The following is a 13,420-nucleotide window of genomic DNA, read 5'->3' as shown; positions in this document are numbered from 1 at the left end:
AGAAGGTGTAGGTGGGTGGCACGCATACGGGACAGAGAGAGAGCGTCGATTGGGAAGCAGGGAGGTTCTTGCTTTACAACCTGCCTTAGACCACCACCACCACCTAACGTGCCTCTACACAGCAACGGCAGCGGGTCCTCTGCGTGCGCCGTCTCAGAATGTTTACTCCCCTGACCTCTTTTCCATTAGTGTGATACTAACGTCCTCTCCTCTTCGCTGGCCTCCCAAATGATGCTGCCCACCTCAGCGTCGTACCACGGGCTCCACTGCACACAAGCACACACACACACACACACCTCCTACTCTTTGGGTGAGGGAGGAGTCCAAGGCAGCCGTCTCTCTCCCCTCCCCCTCCCCGCTTCTATCCCCTGCCCATGCCGAGCCACTTCTGTCGGTGACGCCCCCCCCCCCAGTGCACACGCCTGTGCCATCCATGTGATGGGCGAAGCGTCCGCGTGAGTCGAGCGCATCCCACCCGACCCTCGCACTGCCCCCTGGTGTGGGGAACCTGGGGACACCCCCGAGGGACGCAGCAGGTGGGGCGACCTGCAGAGAGGGTGTGAGCAGAGTTTGTGGCGGGGACCGTGCTCAGTGGACGGAGTCGGCGCACTGCTGTGCCGGCGTGTGCCTGCTGCTGCTTCTGCGCACCGCGCGGATGGTGGGGCCTGCGGCAGGGCCAGCGTGGCGGGGGAGGGAGGGGAGGGGGTGCAGTGTGGCGTGTAGCCGGTGCTGTGTGACAGAAAACAGACACTGGTTGTTGCTCCGACGCGTCCGCTCCACCCACGAACACGTCAACCAACAAACGTACGCATACACACAACCACAGCCCACCCGCCTCTGCTGCACTGCGGTTGAATCCTGGTCGCCGAGGACGAGCCGTCTGCCGCCGAATCGGGGCCATGTGCCTAGCGGGCACGCCTCGATCCGAGTGGGCCGCCTTCAGGGTCCTGCTCCAGGGGGCGGAAGCGGTGGCGTCTGTCGTGCGGGCAAGAGCGGCTGGTCCAGGCGCATGCCGGAGGAGCTCAAGGGGGAAGCTGGCCAGGCGCCGGCCAGGGCCCTCTCAGCCCCTGTGTCCTGCCTGTATGCCACGCTTTCGCCCTCAGTCGCCGCAAGCCGCGGCACCCCATAATATGGTGCGGCGGCTCGCCACACGGGGGTCTGGAGGACTCGCTGGCGCCATTCGGGATGCTCCCGTCACGCTTCCGGCGCCTGTGCCTCATCGGCGCACCCGGTGGGGCGTGGGAGATGCCGCGTATTTTGCGCGCATGCACCTTTGGGCTGATCCGTGTGGATCGCTTCGCGTCTTTTCCGCCCATCATTCGTGCCCCTCTCACCGCTCGATGCGTTGTCTGGGCGTGGGGCACCATGCCAGCTGTGCTTGACAGCGCGTGCGCACAGTGCTCGCATTGCCCGCCTCATGCGGCCAGCTTCAGGACAACGTTGCTGTCTGGGGATGCGGAGGACGCTGTCCTCACCTTCCACGTCCGTCGAGGACATGAGGGGCGTGTCTGGATGGCTTGCTCGCATGTGCCTCGGCAGGTTGGACGCTGCCATGAGTCTGCGGCGGCATGGGGCACTCCACCTTCTCCTGCATCTGCACGTCGTTGACAGCAGTGGGTGCAGGCGTCACGATGGCGACTGGTGGGTCTCGGCGGCACAGTTCGAGCACAGACCTTGTCCGTCAGCGCCAACGGTGGGCGCTGCGCCCGGTGATAGAACGGGGTGGGGTTGGCCCGGCATCATCGTGAGGGATGCCAGAATGTGGACGCGGATAGAAAAGGGAGTGAAAATGCTCATGAACGCCCACCCCTCACTCCTCCTCCATCTGTCTGTCTGTGTGTCGTTGTGTATACGACCTTGTCGTTCGGCTTGCTCGTACTGTCCTGTTTCCCTTCCCTCTCTCCGCTTGTCTACGTTGGTGGAGCTGCCGTTGCCGATCTCCTGGCCCTCCCCCCGTCCGCATCCTCAGAACACCCACAGACACCCACGCAAAGGGTGTGACTCGCCAAGCGTTCTTCCAGGTATGTAGTTTCACGCGACGGCTCTCTTTGTGGGGCCCTCTTGTTGTTGGAATCTTCTGCAGGCTTTCTCTCTCTCTCTGTGAGCGCGCGCGAATCAACCGCCGCTGCTGCCCTTGTGGATGTGCATGCGACGGATGTTTTGCAGGTTGTGTGCGTGTGTGTCTTGCCCACATTCACGGTGTTGTTGTTGTTGTTGTGTTTCTTTTCGCCAACGAGCGCTCCGACGCCGTTCCCTCGCATCACCTCATTCGTTCCTCGTCTGCGCTGCCGTTTAGTGTAACTCTGACTGCGTCTGATGACGTCGTCGTCTCTCTGTCGGTACGCGCGTGGGCATGTGCCTCGTCGTTAGTCTTGCTTGGGTGATTTGGCATGTCACAAGGCGTGGACGCCGGGTCCTTCCTCACGACTTCTCGTTAGCTAGATCACTTTGGTGTGGCTGCTTCAGCACTTTCACCGTTCTCCTTACCTCGCTCTGTGTATCGTGGTCTCCACGCCCCAGCGTCATCTTTGCGGTCGTTGCTCCCGACTCATCGAACCACGACACAAAACGGAAAGTAAAAAAAACGCGGAAAGTGGCGTTGGCAGTGCTGCCACCGCATGAAAGTCCCAAACAGCGTCACGTGCACCCCGCCCCCTCTCCACACCCTTCCTCTGTGGTGCTGCCCTGCCACGTCGTTGTTCGCGCCGGTCTCTTCGTCTTCAACCTCCCCCTACCCATGCACATGCACATGCACATGAACGCACCTAGGCGCGCATCTTCGCCGTATGGTTCGTGGATGTTGTTCACCTGACCTGCTCTCCTCATCGCTCTCTCGCCCTCGCCCTCACTCTGTCCCTTCGCTCTCCTCACCGCGTGTGTTCTGCGGCAGTCTTTCCACGTCCACGTGTGAGACCACCTGGACGGTCAGCCGGCCCGACCTCCACGAGGAGACGCCCGCTGTCCATCATCCACGTCACGATTCCCCTTCCTACTCTTTGCTAGGGTGGCACGCATACCTTTCCGCTCTGTCGCCCCCTCCGCGACACACCGTGGGGCCCGAGGTCCACGCAGGACTGCAGCAGCGCATGCCCACACATCTGTAAGCACCGCAGCGCGCAAACTGAAGTGTTTGCTCGTTGTGCATCAGCTTCTGCTCAACGTGGCCCACGCTGTGTGGCGGCCGGCTGTTCTAGGCGTGTATCCGTAATTGGAGCGTTTTTTTCCATTTCTTTGCGCAGAGGCCTCACGCGCTTGGGTCCGACCTCCACAGGGCGTCGGTGACGGACCGGACTGGCGCCGCCGTAGAGAGATCTGTGGTACGTAACGTCGGCGCAGAAAACAGCTAGTACTTCTGCCCCCCTCCCCAAACAGTGCAGGTGTGTCTCGCATCGAGGTGCTGGACAAGGTGCTTGTGTTGTGACCACCACCACGGCGGACTTTGGGGAGCAGCAGCAGCAGTGTCAGTAGAGCTGAAGTCGAGAAGGTGACAGAGAGATCGAATAAGCGTCAACAAGCACAAGGAAGTGTGTGCACTGTTGCCGAGATAACAGCGTTGCGGTCGTGATTACATCTCTCTCTGTGTAAGCCGGCGAGAGAGGTGCGGCTGCCAAACAACAAGAGCTGCCCTTCAGTTCTAGTGAATCGCCTCCCCCCCCGCACTCCCGCAGTCTGCCCTGCTCCTTACGTGCACCCACATACAGTGCAACGCATTCGCGCTCCTCTTGCGCTGCCGAGGCAACCGGGTCCGTTGTGGCAGGGGAAAGGCGCTCGTGCCAAGTCTTGCATGCGCGTGTGCGCTGATCCTCGGGATTGAGAAGGGACGGCGCGCAAACACACGAAAGGCGCGCCGTGACGAAAGCGGTGGTGGGAGCGGAGCGGGGACTGGTTTTGACAGCCACACGCCGACGTGCGTTGTGCGACAGCGCGTGACTGCACGGCAGGAGGAGGCAGGAAAAAAAGGCGGTAACAAAGATAGGAAGCGTCTTGGCACTCAGGGAACCGAGGCGCACTGCGCGTACATGTATAAACCACCCACACCAACGAAACGACGCGGCCGGTGGCTCCCAGGCAAGCCGCGACATAACCCGAAACCAGAAGAGCAGGAGACTCGTGCGAGCGGAAAGGAAAGCCCTCGGCCGCCGCCGACGTCCTCGACACTGAGTGCAGGCACTAGCAGCAGTGCCAGTGGTCATGGTGAATCTCTCACTGCACAATTCTCCTCGACGCCGTCAACGTCTGGCGAAACTCGACAGAAACACACGCGCCGATCGTTGAGTCACAGCACCATTCAGAGCGGTGGCGGATTCGGCTACCTGCGCGCGACCATAGAAACCCCAGAGCTAGTACCGTCTCCCGCAAGCACAAGCGCGGGACTGGGTAGCAGAGCAGACACGTTCTCTCAAGCACCCGCGCCAACGTCGTCGCCAAAGGAGTTGCGCGAAGACACCAAAGCATGGCCACCGGAGCAGCAGCCGTTAACGCAGACCGCGTCGCAGTCCTTCCCTAACCTCAGCACACCGGCGGAATCTTCGCTGGCGAGGCTGCGGGCTTTAGCGGGGCTGACGCCCCTACGCATGTCCTCGCACGATCCTCAGACGTTTTCGTCAAACCTATACCACAACGAGGAGTCACCCCTTCGTCATTCGTGCGACGCCAGATCCGAGCTCAGTAGCAGTGGCCAGTCGTCGGCGTCATCGTCGCGCGTGTCGTCGCCGTACACTCCTGATCTCGTACGGCGCCTGTCCTTCCTAAACGGCACGTCCACGCAGACGACGCTGGCTCTGCTGCAGCGGGACCGACTGAAGCGCTCCCGCAGTGGCGCAGGAAAACTACCGTCACCGCCCATCGCCCTATCGTGCCATAACGAAGAGGAGAGCGCTGGGCAGCAGCCCAAAGGACCGCCGGCGGTGCAGACTGTCAAAGGCACGGCGGCTTCCGCTGGCCGCGGCCCCTTCCTCACCCCGTCGTTGGGCCTCGCCGACCTGCGCGCCCCAGCGTCGACACTATATCGCAATGAAGAAGACACTGACGGCGGTCATCGTGCTGGCACGGAGAGCAGCCCGGCGCGGTCGACTAAGTCGCTGCTGAGTCGCCTACGCGCCTCCGGCCCGTGCCTAACCTCAGCTACTGAGTGCGGTAGCAGTCCGCATCCTTACATCGCATCAAAGGACGGTGTGGCTGGCGGTGGGTCTGCCGTCGCTGGGGCACCGACGCCTCACGAGCTAACAACAGGATCACCGTGGAAGTCAGCCGCGACGCTCATAGCGCACAGGCCGCTCGCGGTGCCATCTCCCTTGCCAGGGACGGGCCTGCCTCAGCCATCCGACATCTCGGCACGGCTTGCGCAGTTGCGCGAACGAGCATCGACGTCGCCGACATCGTTGCCTCCCACCGCGACAGTTGGGGCCTCTGTAGCGTCGTGGACGGGGTTGGCGCAGGCGCCACCGTCGCAGCAGTCGCATTCTCTTATGAACCTTTCCCGTCTGCGTCGGCTCGCCAACCTCCAGCAACCGCATCCACAACCGTCGGCGCAGCGGCCAGGCGCAGCACTGAGTGATGACCGAGAAGAGGTGCCAAGCCCGGCACCAGCAGCGGCTCTGGAAGCCGCGCTGGAGCGTACACTGCAGCACCGCCTTCTGACCGAGGTCACCGCCGCACGCGGTGACGCCACCCCAACGCCACCTGCAGCGATCAACAGCGGCGAGCCCTACCTGGACCCAGTCGAGGTGCAGGAGCGGGCCGCGCGCCGCCACAAGTCAGAAAACGCATTACAGTCACACGAGAGCGGCGCGAAGCAGGACTGCAACCACGCAGCCGCCAAGGTGAGCGTGCGCCGCGCGCCACCGCGAAAAGGTGCGGTGTCCACGACGGCGAAGAAGGAGAGCGCGGCGGCGACTGTGGTGCTCAAGGGTCGCTTGGCAAAGGGCACCCGCGGCAACACCTGCCACACAAGCATCGTGAAGCCTTCAGTACCCCCAAAGGACAAGGTCTGCACGGCCGCGGTCGAAGGCGTCGTGAAGTGTGCAAGCAGCCCAGTGCCGGTGAAGCAGCTAATGAACAAGCTGCGCAGCCTGGCAGCCCCGGTGCCGGTCGGCGAGTCAGCAGGTGAGAAGAACCCGGAGACTGCACGGAATCCGTTTCTCGGGAGCGCCGTAGCACCGCCGGTGGACCCCCTGGACGAGCGTCTGTCGCAGCAGCCATCGCCCTTGGCGCCGAACAAGGCAGACAAGGCGCCCTTGAAGAGCAGCGTGTCGTCGTTACCGCCGTCCTGGTCGACCTCCTCGCCGTTCGCTGCGCTGGCCTCGCCGTCGCTTCACGCGGCGCTGACGCAAGCCTCGGCGGCACTCCTCAAAGAGCGTGGCACCGCTGGAAGTCCTAAGGTCACGGATGGCGTCAGCGATGACGAGGAGCATCCAAAAGTGCCACCCTCTTCTTCCTTCGCCTCTGTATCCCCACACTATTCGTACCCGTCCATGATGACTCGCAGCGCCACTGCGGCGGCAGCCGCCGCTGTAGCCGCAGCGGTCAAGACGACACCGGCAACAAAGACGGTGCCCACCACCAGCGCCGGCAGCCGCAAGAGCGACAGGGACATGAAATGCTTCGTCTTCGACACCTCCTCTCTCCTCGACTCCGAGCCAGGCGTGATGAACTTGGTCTTGGAGAAGTGGTTCATTGGCATCCCCTTCACTGTGCTCGACGAGCTGGACCGCATGCACAAGGACCGTGGTGGCGGTGGCGGCAGTGCCAAGGGTGACCACGCCGCCACCGCCGGTGCGAACAGCGCGCATGATCGCGACTGGCGCCGACAACGGGCTCATGAGCTGCGTAACTGGATTGCGGCGTGCCTGAGCAATGAGGCACAACACCACCTATGGCTGCAGAAACGGACGGAGGTGGTCAGGGAATACGACAGGCACGCCACGACAAATGATGACCGCATTCTCGGTTACGCCGTCTACCTTAGCCAGCACCAGCCCGCAAAAGTGCTCTTCGTTACCGAGGACAAGTTCCTCCGCATCAAGGCGAACTCGGAGCTGGGAAAAGCGTACGCGTACAGCGAGGTCCGCAAGTTAGTTGGCATGCCACCACTCCCGACAGCGTCGCCGACGGCATCGCAAGGGAGGAATGGCAAGAAGTAGAAGGCAGCAGCGCTAGAGAGGCAGGAAGGGAGGCTGGAAATCTCGCACGAGCGCCGGTGATCATGTGGCACTGGATACGAGGACGCCTTATGTGCGGCACCGGCCCCACCTCCTCCCCACTCGGATCACGTTCTTCTTGCCCGTAGCTCCCTTGCTCAATGCATACATCTGCGCGTGTGGTCGTGCTAAGGAATGATACCTGCCTTCTGCACGGCTAGGTACTACCTGCTACTGCTGCTGAAGGGTATTGCACGCTTGCCAGCCAAGATTGTTACAGGCCCCTCACCCTTTTCGACGCGAGCCCCCCCCCAACTCTCTGCCTGCCTCGTCTCCGCTCATCCGCCCACTCCCTCATCTCAACTGCCCTATTCTGCTCGTACTCGCGCAAGGCAGTCGTGCGCGTCGTAGGACGGCTGCAGCCGCTTCTGAGTCTCCTGTCCACGCCGCTTTCGTTGTGGTACAGCTGCTCCGCGAGAGTGCGCGGTGATGCGGGGAGGTGCTCGTGCGAAGCGGAGATGGTGGCCGTGGAAGGGACGCAGCCAGTGCTGACACTTGCGTCGGCCCGTGCGTGCCGGAGCAGCGGAGGGGGCCCATTACCGTTCCACCTCTCCTTCCTTTCAGCGATCCCACATAACAGAGGCTTACAACTCAGCTCTTCAGCGTGTGCCCACATCGGCACACGCACGTGCCCCAGTGTGTACGCGTGGCCCCCTCCCCCTCCTCCTCCTCCTCCCCCCTTCCCCCTCTCTCAGGGCTTTGCTGTTCTTTGCTCGCTTTCTTCTGTTTCAGTGTCCCGCAGCGGCTTTCCTGCTGCCGAGAGCTCCGCCATCAGCAGGGTTTCCCAGAGGTGTGCATCTCGCCCGTGCGCGTAAGGGCTCCGTGCGGGTGCGCGCGCCTGCAGATCTCTCGTCTGTTTTCCCTTTTTCTTTTTTCGCCCTTGACTCTTCAGCTGAGAAGCGTGACAGAGCCATTCTTATGACTACGGAAGTGCAGGAGATGCATCAAGCCAAGTGTGCTCCCTAGCTCCCGGACAGGTGGACGAGGGTTTGGAGTGATGGTGATGGTGGTGAGGTGCATGGAAGCCGAGAACACTGCGTTCTCACGGCAACGAAGGCTGCTATTTCGGTGTAGCCGTGCCGTGAGCCACTATCCACTGCGCTGTGCACTCCAGCTGCGCAGACGAACACAAAAAGTGTTCATCCCTCTACGCCTCTCCGTGTACGCTCCCTCTGTGCCCCTCCTGCATCACCTCCCTCTACGCCTCTGCCCTTCGCCGTCCTTCTCGCGTCTCCGGAAGGCAAATCTGGTGCCACATAGACTTCAGCGCCGCTGCACGGACGCGCATCTGCAGCGATCCGTGCCCTCCCTCTCTTTGGCTGTGCGTGTGTGGGCCGTCCTCGGATTGCTTCATGCGGACGCTCTCCTCGCGACTCCCGCCATGCGTGTGCCGTCCCTCCCCATCCTCATTGACGAGTTTCCGGCACTCGCCGGCCGCCGCAGCGGCAGTGGGACGGAGCTGTTTTTTCTCACCCACTTTCACACGGATCACATGAAGGGCCTCAGCTCTTCCTGGACGACCGGCCTCATCATCACCGGCACCCTCACTCGGCAACTCCTACTGAACAAGTTTGAAGGACTTCGGGGACGCGTTCTCGGGCTGCCCTTCTGGTGTCGCACCCCGGTTCTCTCCGCCTCTGGCGCTGCGCACGGCGGAAGAGAGAGCGCCGCCACCACCGTGGCCCCTGTCGTATACGTCACGCTGCTTCCGGCGTTTCACATACCTGGTAGCGCCATGATTTACATTGAAACGCCGTCCGGCGTCACCTACCTGCACACGGGCGACTTCAAGTACACAGAGACGGCGGCCCAGGTGTCCCCACTGCGCACCTTCTTCCAGTCGCACCGAGTCGACCACCTCTATCTGGACGACACCTGGCTTCACTTGGGGCACGCAGAGCTTAAGTCGTGGCCGGCGCGCACTGACAGCCCACTTGCCGGTCACCGCGGCGCTGGTATTGCTGACAGCGGCATCCGCGTGCTAAGCAAGTTGCTGGACGCAGATCAGGTGGAAGAGGCGATCGAGGCCATTGGACGTCGAATGGACTACCAGCGCCAACTGCATGCGCAGTGGGTGCAGCAGCACTCACAATGCGATGCCAACGGCACCGCCGAGGTACTGCCACCGTCACCCTCGTCATCATCAGCGTCCGCTGAGCTGAGCAGCGCTCGACTGCCATTTGTTGTTCGTGTGTACCTGCACAACCAGTTCGGTAAGGAGATGCTCATCCAGCAGCTGGCAGCGCGGCTGCGCACGAGGGCGCTCATCGACGACGTCCGTTACGCACGTCTACTCACAGTGGTGGAAGCGTTGGAGGAGGAGCGGGATGACTTGGTGGCTTTTGAGGGGGCAGGCCCTGGCCACCTTGACGGTGCTGCGCCACCGCTGTCGGCGGAGGAGCTGGCATGGCGGGCCTCCGGTGGCGAGGCCGCCCACTACCCGTACGACCTCAACTGCTTCGTTTCTTTCTCACAGCAGCAGCAGCAGCAGCAGCAGCGGCGGTGGGCAAATTCGAGGCACGACCGTGGTGCGATGCTACCACAGCAACCACAGCAGTCCGCTGGCCACCCCTTCAATCGCTCGTGCGAGCCGCCTCTCATCGAGGTAGTCAGCAGCCGTGCCTCGATCGAGCCTGCCACCTTGCAAGCGGCCTCGGCAGCGCGTGGTGGGACTCCGTACTACGGTGTCGTCATCTCGGGCTGGGCCCGGCTGCAGTCACAGACGCACGGCCCGGCGGCAAGTGGCCAGGTCTGGCAAGTCCCAACAACGCTTCACAGCACACCGCAGGAGATCGTGGACTTCGTCGCGCTTCTTCGCCCGCTGTCGGTGACGCCGTTGCACTACCGCCCCAGCCGAGGAGAGGTCGTGATGCAGCGCCTTGGGCCCTACCTGCGCGTGCCTTTTGTGAACAAGCACGACACCGGCTGTGGCGCACCAGCCGCGGCGACGGCGAGCAGGGACACGGTAGCTCTGGGAGGCGGTGTTGTGCGGTGGATGCCGTACTTGCCGACTTACCTACTTCTCTCGCAGGTGGGAGGCAGCGACAGTCGAAGCGGTCTTGGCCCCTCGACCCTCTCGGGGATGCTCGGCGCACGCGATGCCGCCGCCGTTTGTGATGATGGCCTTGACTCGCTCGAGGAGAAGCCGCGGCGGGGATTCCGTATTCGCCCTGTGGGAGTGCCACCCCCCTCGTCTCACGCAGCGGTGACGGCGCCTCGATCGGGTGGAGAGGCAGCGGTAGACTACGACCCACCCACCGCTGCAATCACCGCATCGTACTTCTTCGCTCCCTCTCCCACATCAACCGCGTCGCTTCCTGACAAGGGAATGGCGGACGTGTGCGGCAAGGCAAAGAATCCCACAGACACGTCGGCGAGTTCAAGCGCGCGTGCCGATGGTCTGCGCCTGTCCACGCTGTTGCCGTCGTGGAGGCTATGCCATCTCACACAGTCGTACCTCAGCACGCAGCAGTCTGGCGGCAAGCGTGAGCGAGTCAACGTCGAGATGGATGCGCAGAGCGTCGCCGCTCACCGTGCCGAACGCCACGCTGCCACCACGACGAAGGCCAAGTCAGGTGAAAAAGATGCGAAGGCAGTGAATGACGACGATAAGGGCTGCCCCGCCGTGCTGCCCACCAGAAGGGCCACCACCGGTCTTCTCTCACTCTCCGACATCGCCGACAACGTGCTGGCCTGAGAAAGGCAGTGTGGCGTGTGTCTGTGTCGGTTTTTGTGGGTAGTCGTGGGGCAGCGTGCCGCCCCGCAGCCCTACAAGTTCGCCCGAGCGCTCATGCACAGCCACATCACGTCCACCGCGACCAGCGCAATGTTATCGCACGAAAGGCCGTCGCACACTTGTTCTGCCGGTCTTTCTCGTTGCTGCTTGCTGTACATGGACGCCTGCGTACTCACACATGTCGTATTCCCGCATATATCATAGAGGCGTGTACATGGTCGCACTGCGCATGCCCGACTCACCTGCCGCCTCTCAAAACGGCTGAGTCTCTGCAGAGCTGTGCCGTTGACGAAGCGCTGCAGGACGCGCCTACAACCGTCCGTCTGTCCTCCCCCCTCCTCTACTCCGTTGTTTGGTTTTACACTGCCCGCATGCGTCCATCCGCCTCTTCTCTCCTCCCCTTTCGCTTCCTGTCTTCACCGCTGATGCCGCGTCGTGGTGGGGCTCAATGCGGCCGGAGGCGACTCGTCGCGCGTGCCACACGGTCGCTGCCGCCACACCCACGGACATGCGCGTGCGCACAAACCACTCTCTTCACTCTGTCATGTCATCAACCCAATTTCAAACACGCACCAACGGCGAAAAAAAAATTTACAGGTTTTGTGGGCGTCCCCCTCCCCCTCCCCTCCCCACCCCCACCACGTTTGCACACCGGCAACTCGCATAACGCGCGTACGCGTACGTAAGAAACGATGTCCAAGACGGACGAAAACGGCAATGAGCTGATGGAGATTGAGGAGGTGGCGGTCTCCGACGGTGGCGCCGCCCGCTTCGCCGCTGTCGACGTGAAGAGCGGCGAGGAGCGCTTCAACGTCATTTGGCAGGACACCGGCAAGCTCATGCGCTTTGACGAGGGCGAGAACCAGTGGAAGGAGCGTGGGCAGGGAACCGCCAAGGTTCTTCAACGCAAGGATAACACGTCCAAGTACATGTTCGTCTTCCGTCGGGAGGGCGTTGGCAAGCTGGCGGCGCAGCACTACCTCGTGAAGGGCATGAAGGTGACGAAGCACAAGCAGGGTGAAAAGATTCTTGTGTGGTCCGCCTTCAAGGACTTCACCGATGACGAGGAGGGATTCCCGGAGAACTTCGTGATGCGACTGTCCTCCAAGGAGGCAGCGGACAAGGCTCTGGCCGAGATGATGGGGGCAATTGAGAAGTCGAGCGTGTAGACGAGCAGCCGCATACAGACGTCGACGCCCACGAGTGCCTCTCGTGCCGAGTTCATGTGCGTGCGTGTGTGTTGGGCAGAGACGACGAACAGCAAGGTGAGCAGCAGGACATGCAGGTGTGCCTGCGTGCTTGTGCGTGTGTGTGCTCTGCAGAGAGGAAAGGGAGCGCACGTATATTCACTATAGCGCATGTGCCCATACCGTCGCCTCCTTGAGACCATTTTATTCTCTGCATTCGTGTTCCTTTTCCTTGGCGGAGCGTGCGTGCGTGTGTGTGTGTGCGGAGGCATTGCCGCGTACCTCTTGACTCTTCACACCTGCTCGCTCTCCCTCCGTAACTGACTGACGATGACGTGCCTGCACATGCACCGATGTTGTGGAGAGGCGGCGGTCCGTTTGATTGCAGGTAAAGGAAGCCAAGCGGAAGCTCTTCATGGTGTGGGCACAGATGATGTCCCTCTGCGCATGCGTGCTGTTGTGAGCGCTTATGGGCGGTTGAGTGCAGAGCTACACCAACGCCCCACTCTCTCCCGCCCCACGCATGCGCACGTGTTCGTATGTTCTTGTGTCTGTCGCGTGCTCTGCATTATGCTGCGCTGCTCTGGCGACTTCTTCCGTCTCTCTCTATGTGTGTGTGTGACCTAAGTGTGCACGCACGACAACGACGACGACAGCAGCGCAGGAGGACAGCAGCGTGTGGACGTCTAAACAAAATGCCAAAAGAAAAACGGATGGAGGTGAGCGCCGAGATGTGGTGGCGACGGCGGCGCCCGTGTGTGTGCGCGCGCCTCTGCCAAGCCTCAGTCCCCACTTACGGTTACCCGGCGACACGCTGCGCCACGCGTGCTCGTGTTGTATTTCAGAAGGGAAACGCGACAGGGAAGCGTGACTGTGCATCAGCAGCAGCTGACGCGGTAGCCGCTGCCGCTGCTGCTGCTACTGCTGCCCGAGTGCGTGTTTCGAACAAGGCAAGTCGACTAAGCCCCCATGGCATCCATGGCGTCAACGACGCACTCGCCTGCCTCCGCCCTTGCAGGCGTTCTCTCATCTATAAGCCGCCTCCGATTCTTTTGCCGTGCCCTCCCCTTACCTCGTTTCTCGGGTGCCCCCCCCCCCTCCCGCCCACCCACCCATCCCCGACCCCTCCTCAACCCTCTTCTTCTATCGCTACCCATGCTATCTTCGTTCTCTGTTGGCCCACCCGGCTTTCTCTCTCTGGTTCACGTGTTGCTCACATGGCATGACTCCTTACGCTCACGGAGTCTCTCGCTCGCTCTGTGCGTGCGTGCGTCCGTGGCGTCGGCGGAGGAAACATT

The 13,420-nt window shown here is 62.1% G+C and overlaps 3 protein-coding genes across 3 annotated transcripts; all 3 read left to right on the top strand.

Annotated features, from left to right (window-relative positions):
- Window positions 1–4,019: 4,019 nt before the first annotated feature.
- On the top strand, window positions 4,020–7,142 carry LMXM_13_1500 (conserved hypothetical protein; the record flags this gene model as incomplete). Its single annotated transcript, XM_003873302.1, has 1 exon — window positions 4,020–7,142. The coding sequence occupies one exon, from the start codon at window positions 4,020–4,022 to the stop codon at window positions 7,140–7,142; it is 3,123 nt and encodes a 1,040-aa protein (XP_003873351.1).
- A 1,438-nt stretch (window positions 7,143–8,580) lies between these two features.
- Window positions 8,581–10,896, top strand: LMXM_13_1490 (conserved hypothetical protein; the record flags this gene model as incomplete). Its single annotated transcript, XM_003873301.1, has 1 exon — window positions 8,581–10,896. One exon carries the CDS (start codon window positions 8,581–8,583, stop codon window positions 10,894–10,896), a length of 2,316 nt encoding a protein of 771 aa, XP_003873350.1.
- A 731-nt stretch (window positions 10,897–11,627) lies between these two features.
- LMXM_13_1480 (putative Ran-binding protein 1) lies at window positions 11,628–12,104 on the top strand (the record flags this gene model as incomplete). The annotated part of the gene is made up of 1 exon (XM_003873300.1): window positions 11,628–12,104. The coding sequence occupies one exon, from the start codon at window positions 11,628–11,630 to the stop codon at window positions 12,102–12,104; it is 477 nt and encodes a 158-aa protein (XP_003873349.1).
- Between the last annotated feature and the right edge of the window lie 1,316 nt (window positions 12,105–13,420).

The sequence above is a fragment of the Leishmania mexicana genome, chromosome 13, assembly GCF_000234665.1.
Source record: "Leishmania mexicana MHOM/GT/2001/U1103 complete genome, chromosome 13".
In the NCBI taxonomy this organism is placed as follows: Eukaryota; Euglenozoa; class Kinetoplastea; order Trypanosomatida; family Trypanosomatidae; genus Leishmania; species Leishmania mexicana.
The sequence above is the reverse complement of the archived record's forward strand: the minus strand, read 5'-3'. Positions and strand labels throughout refer to the sequence as shown.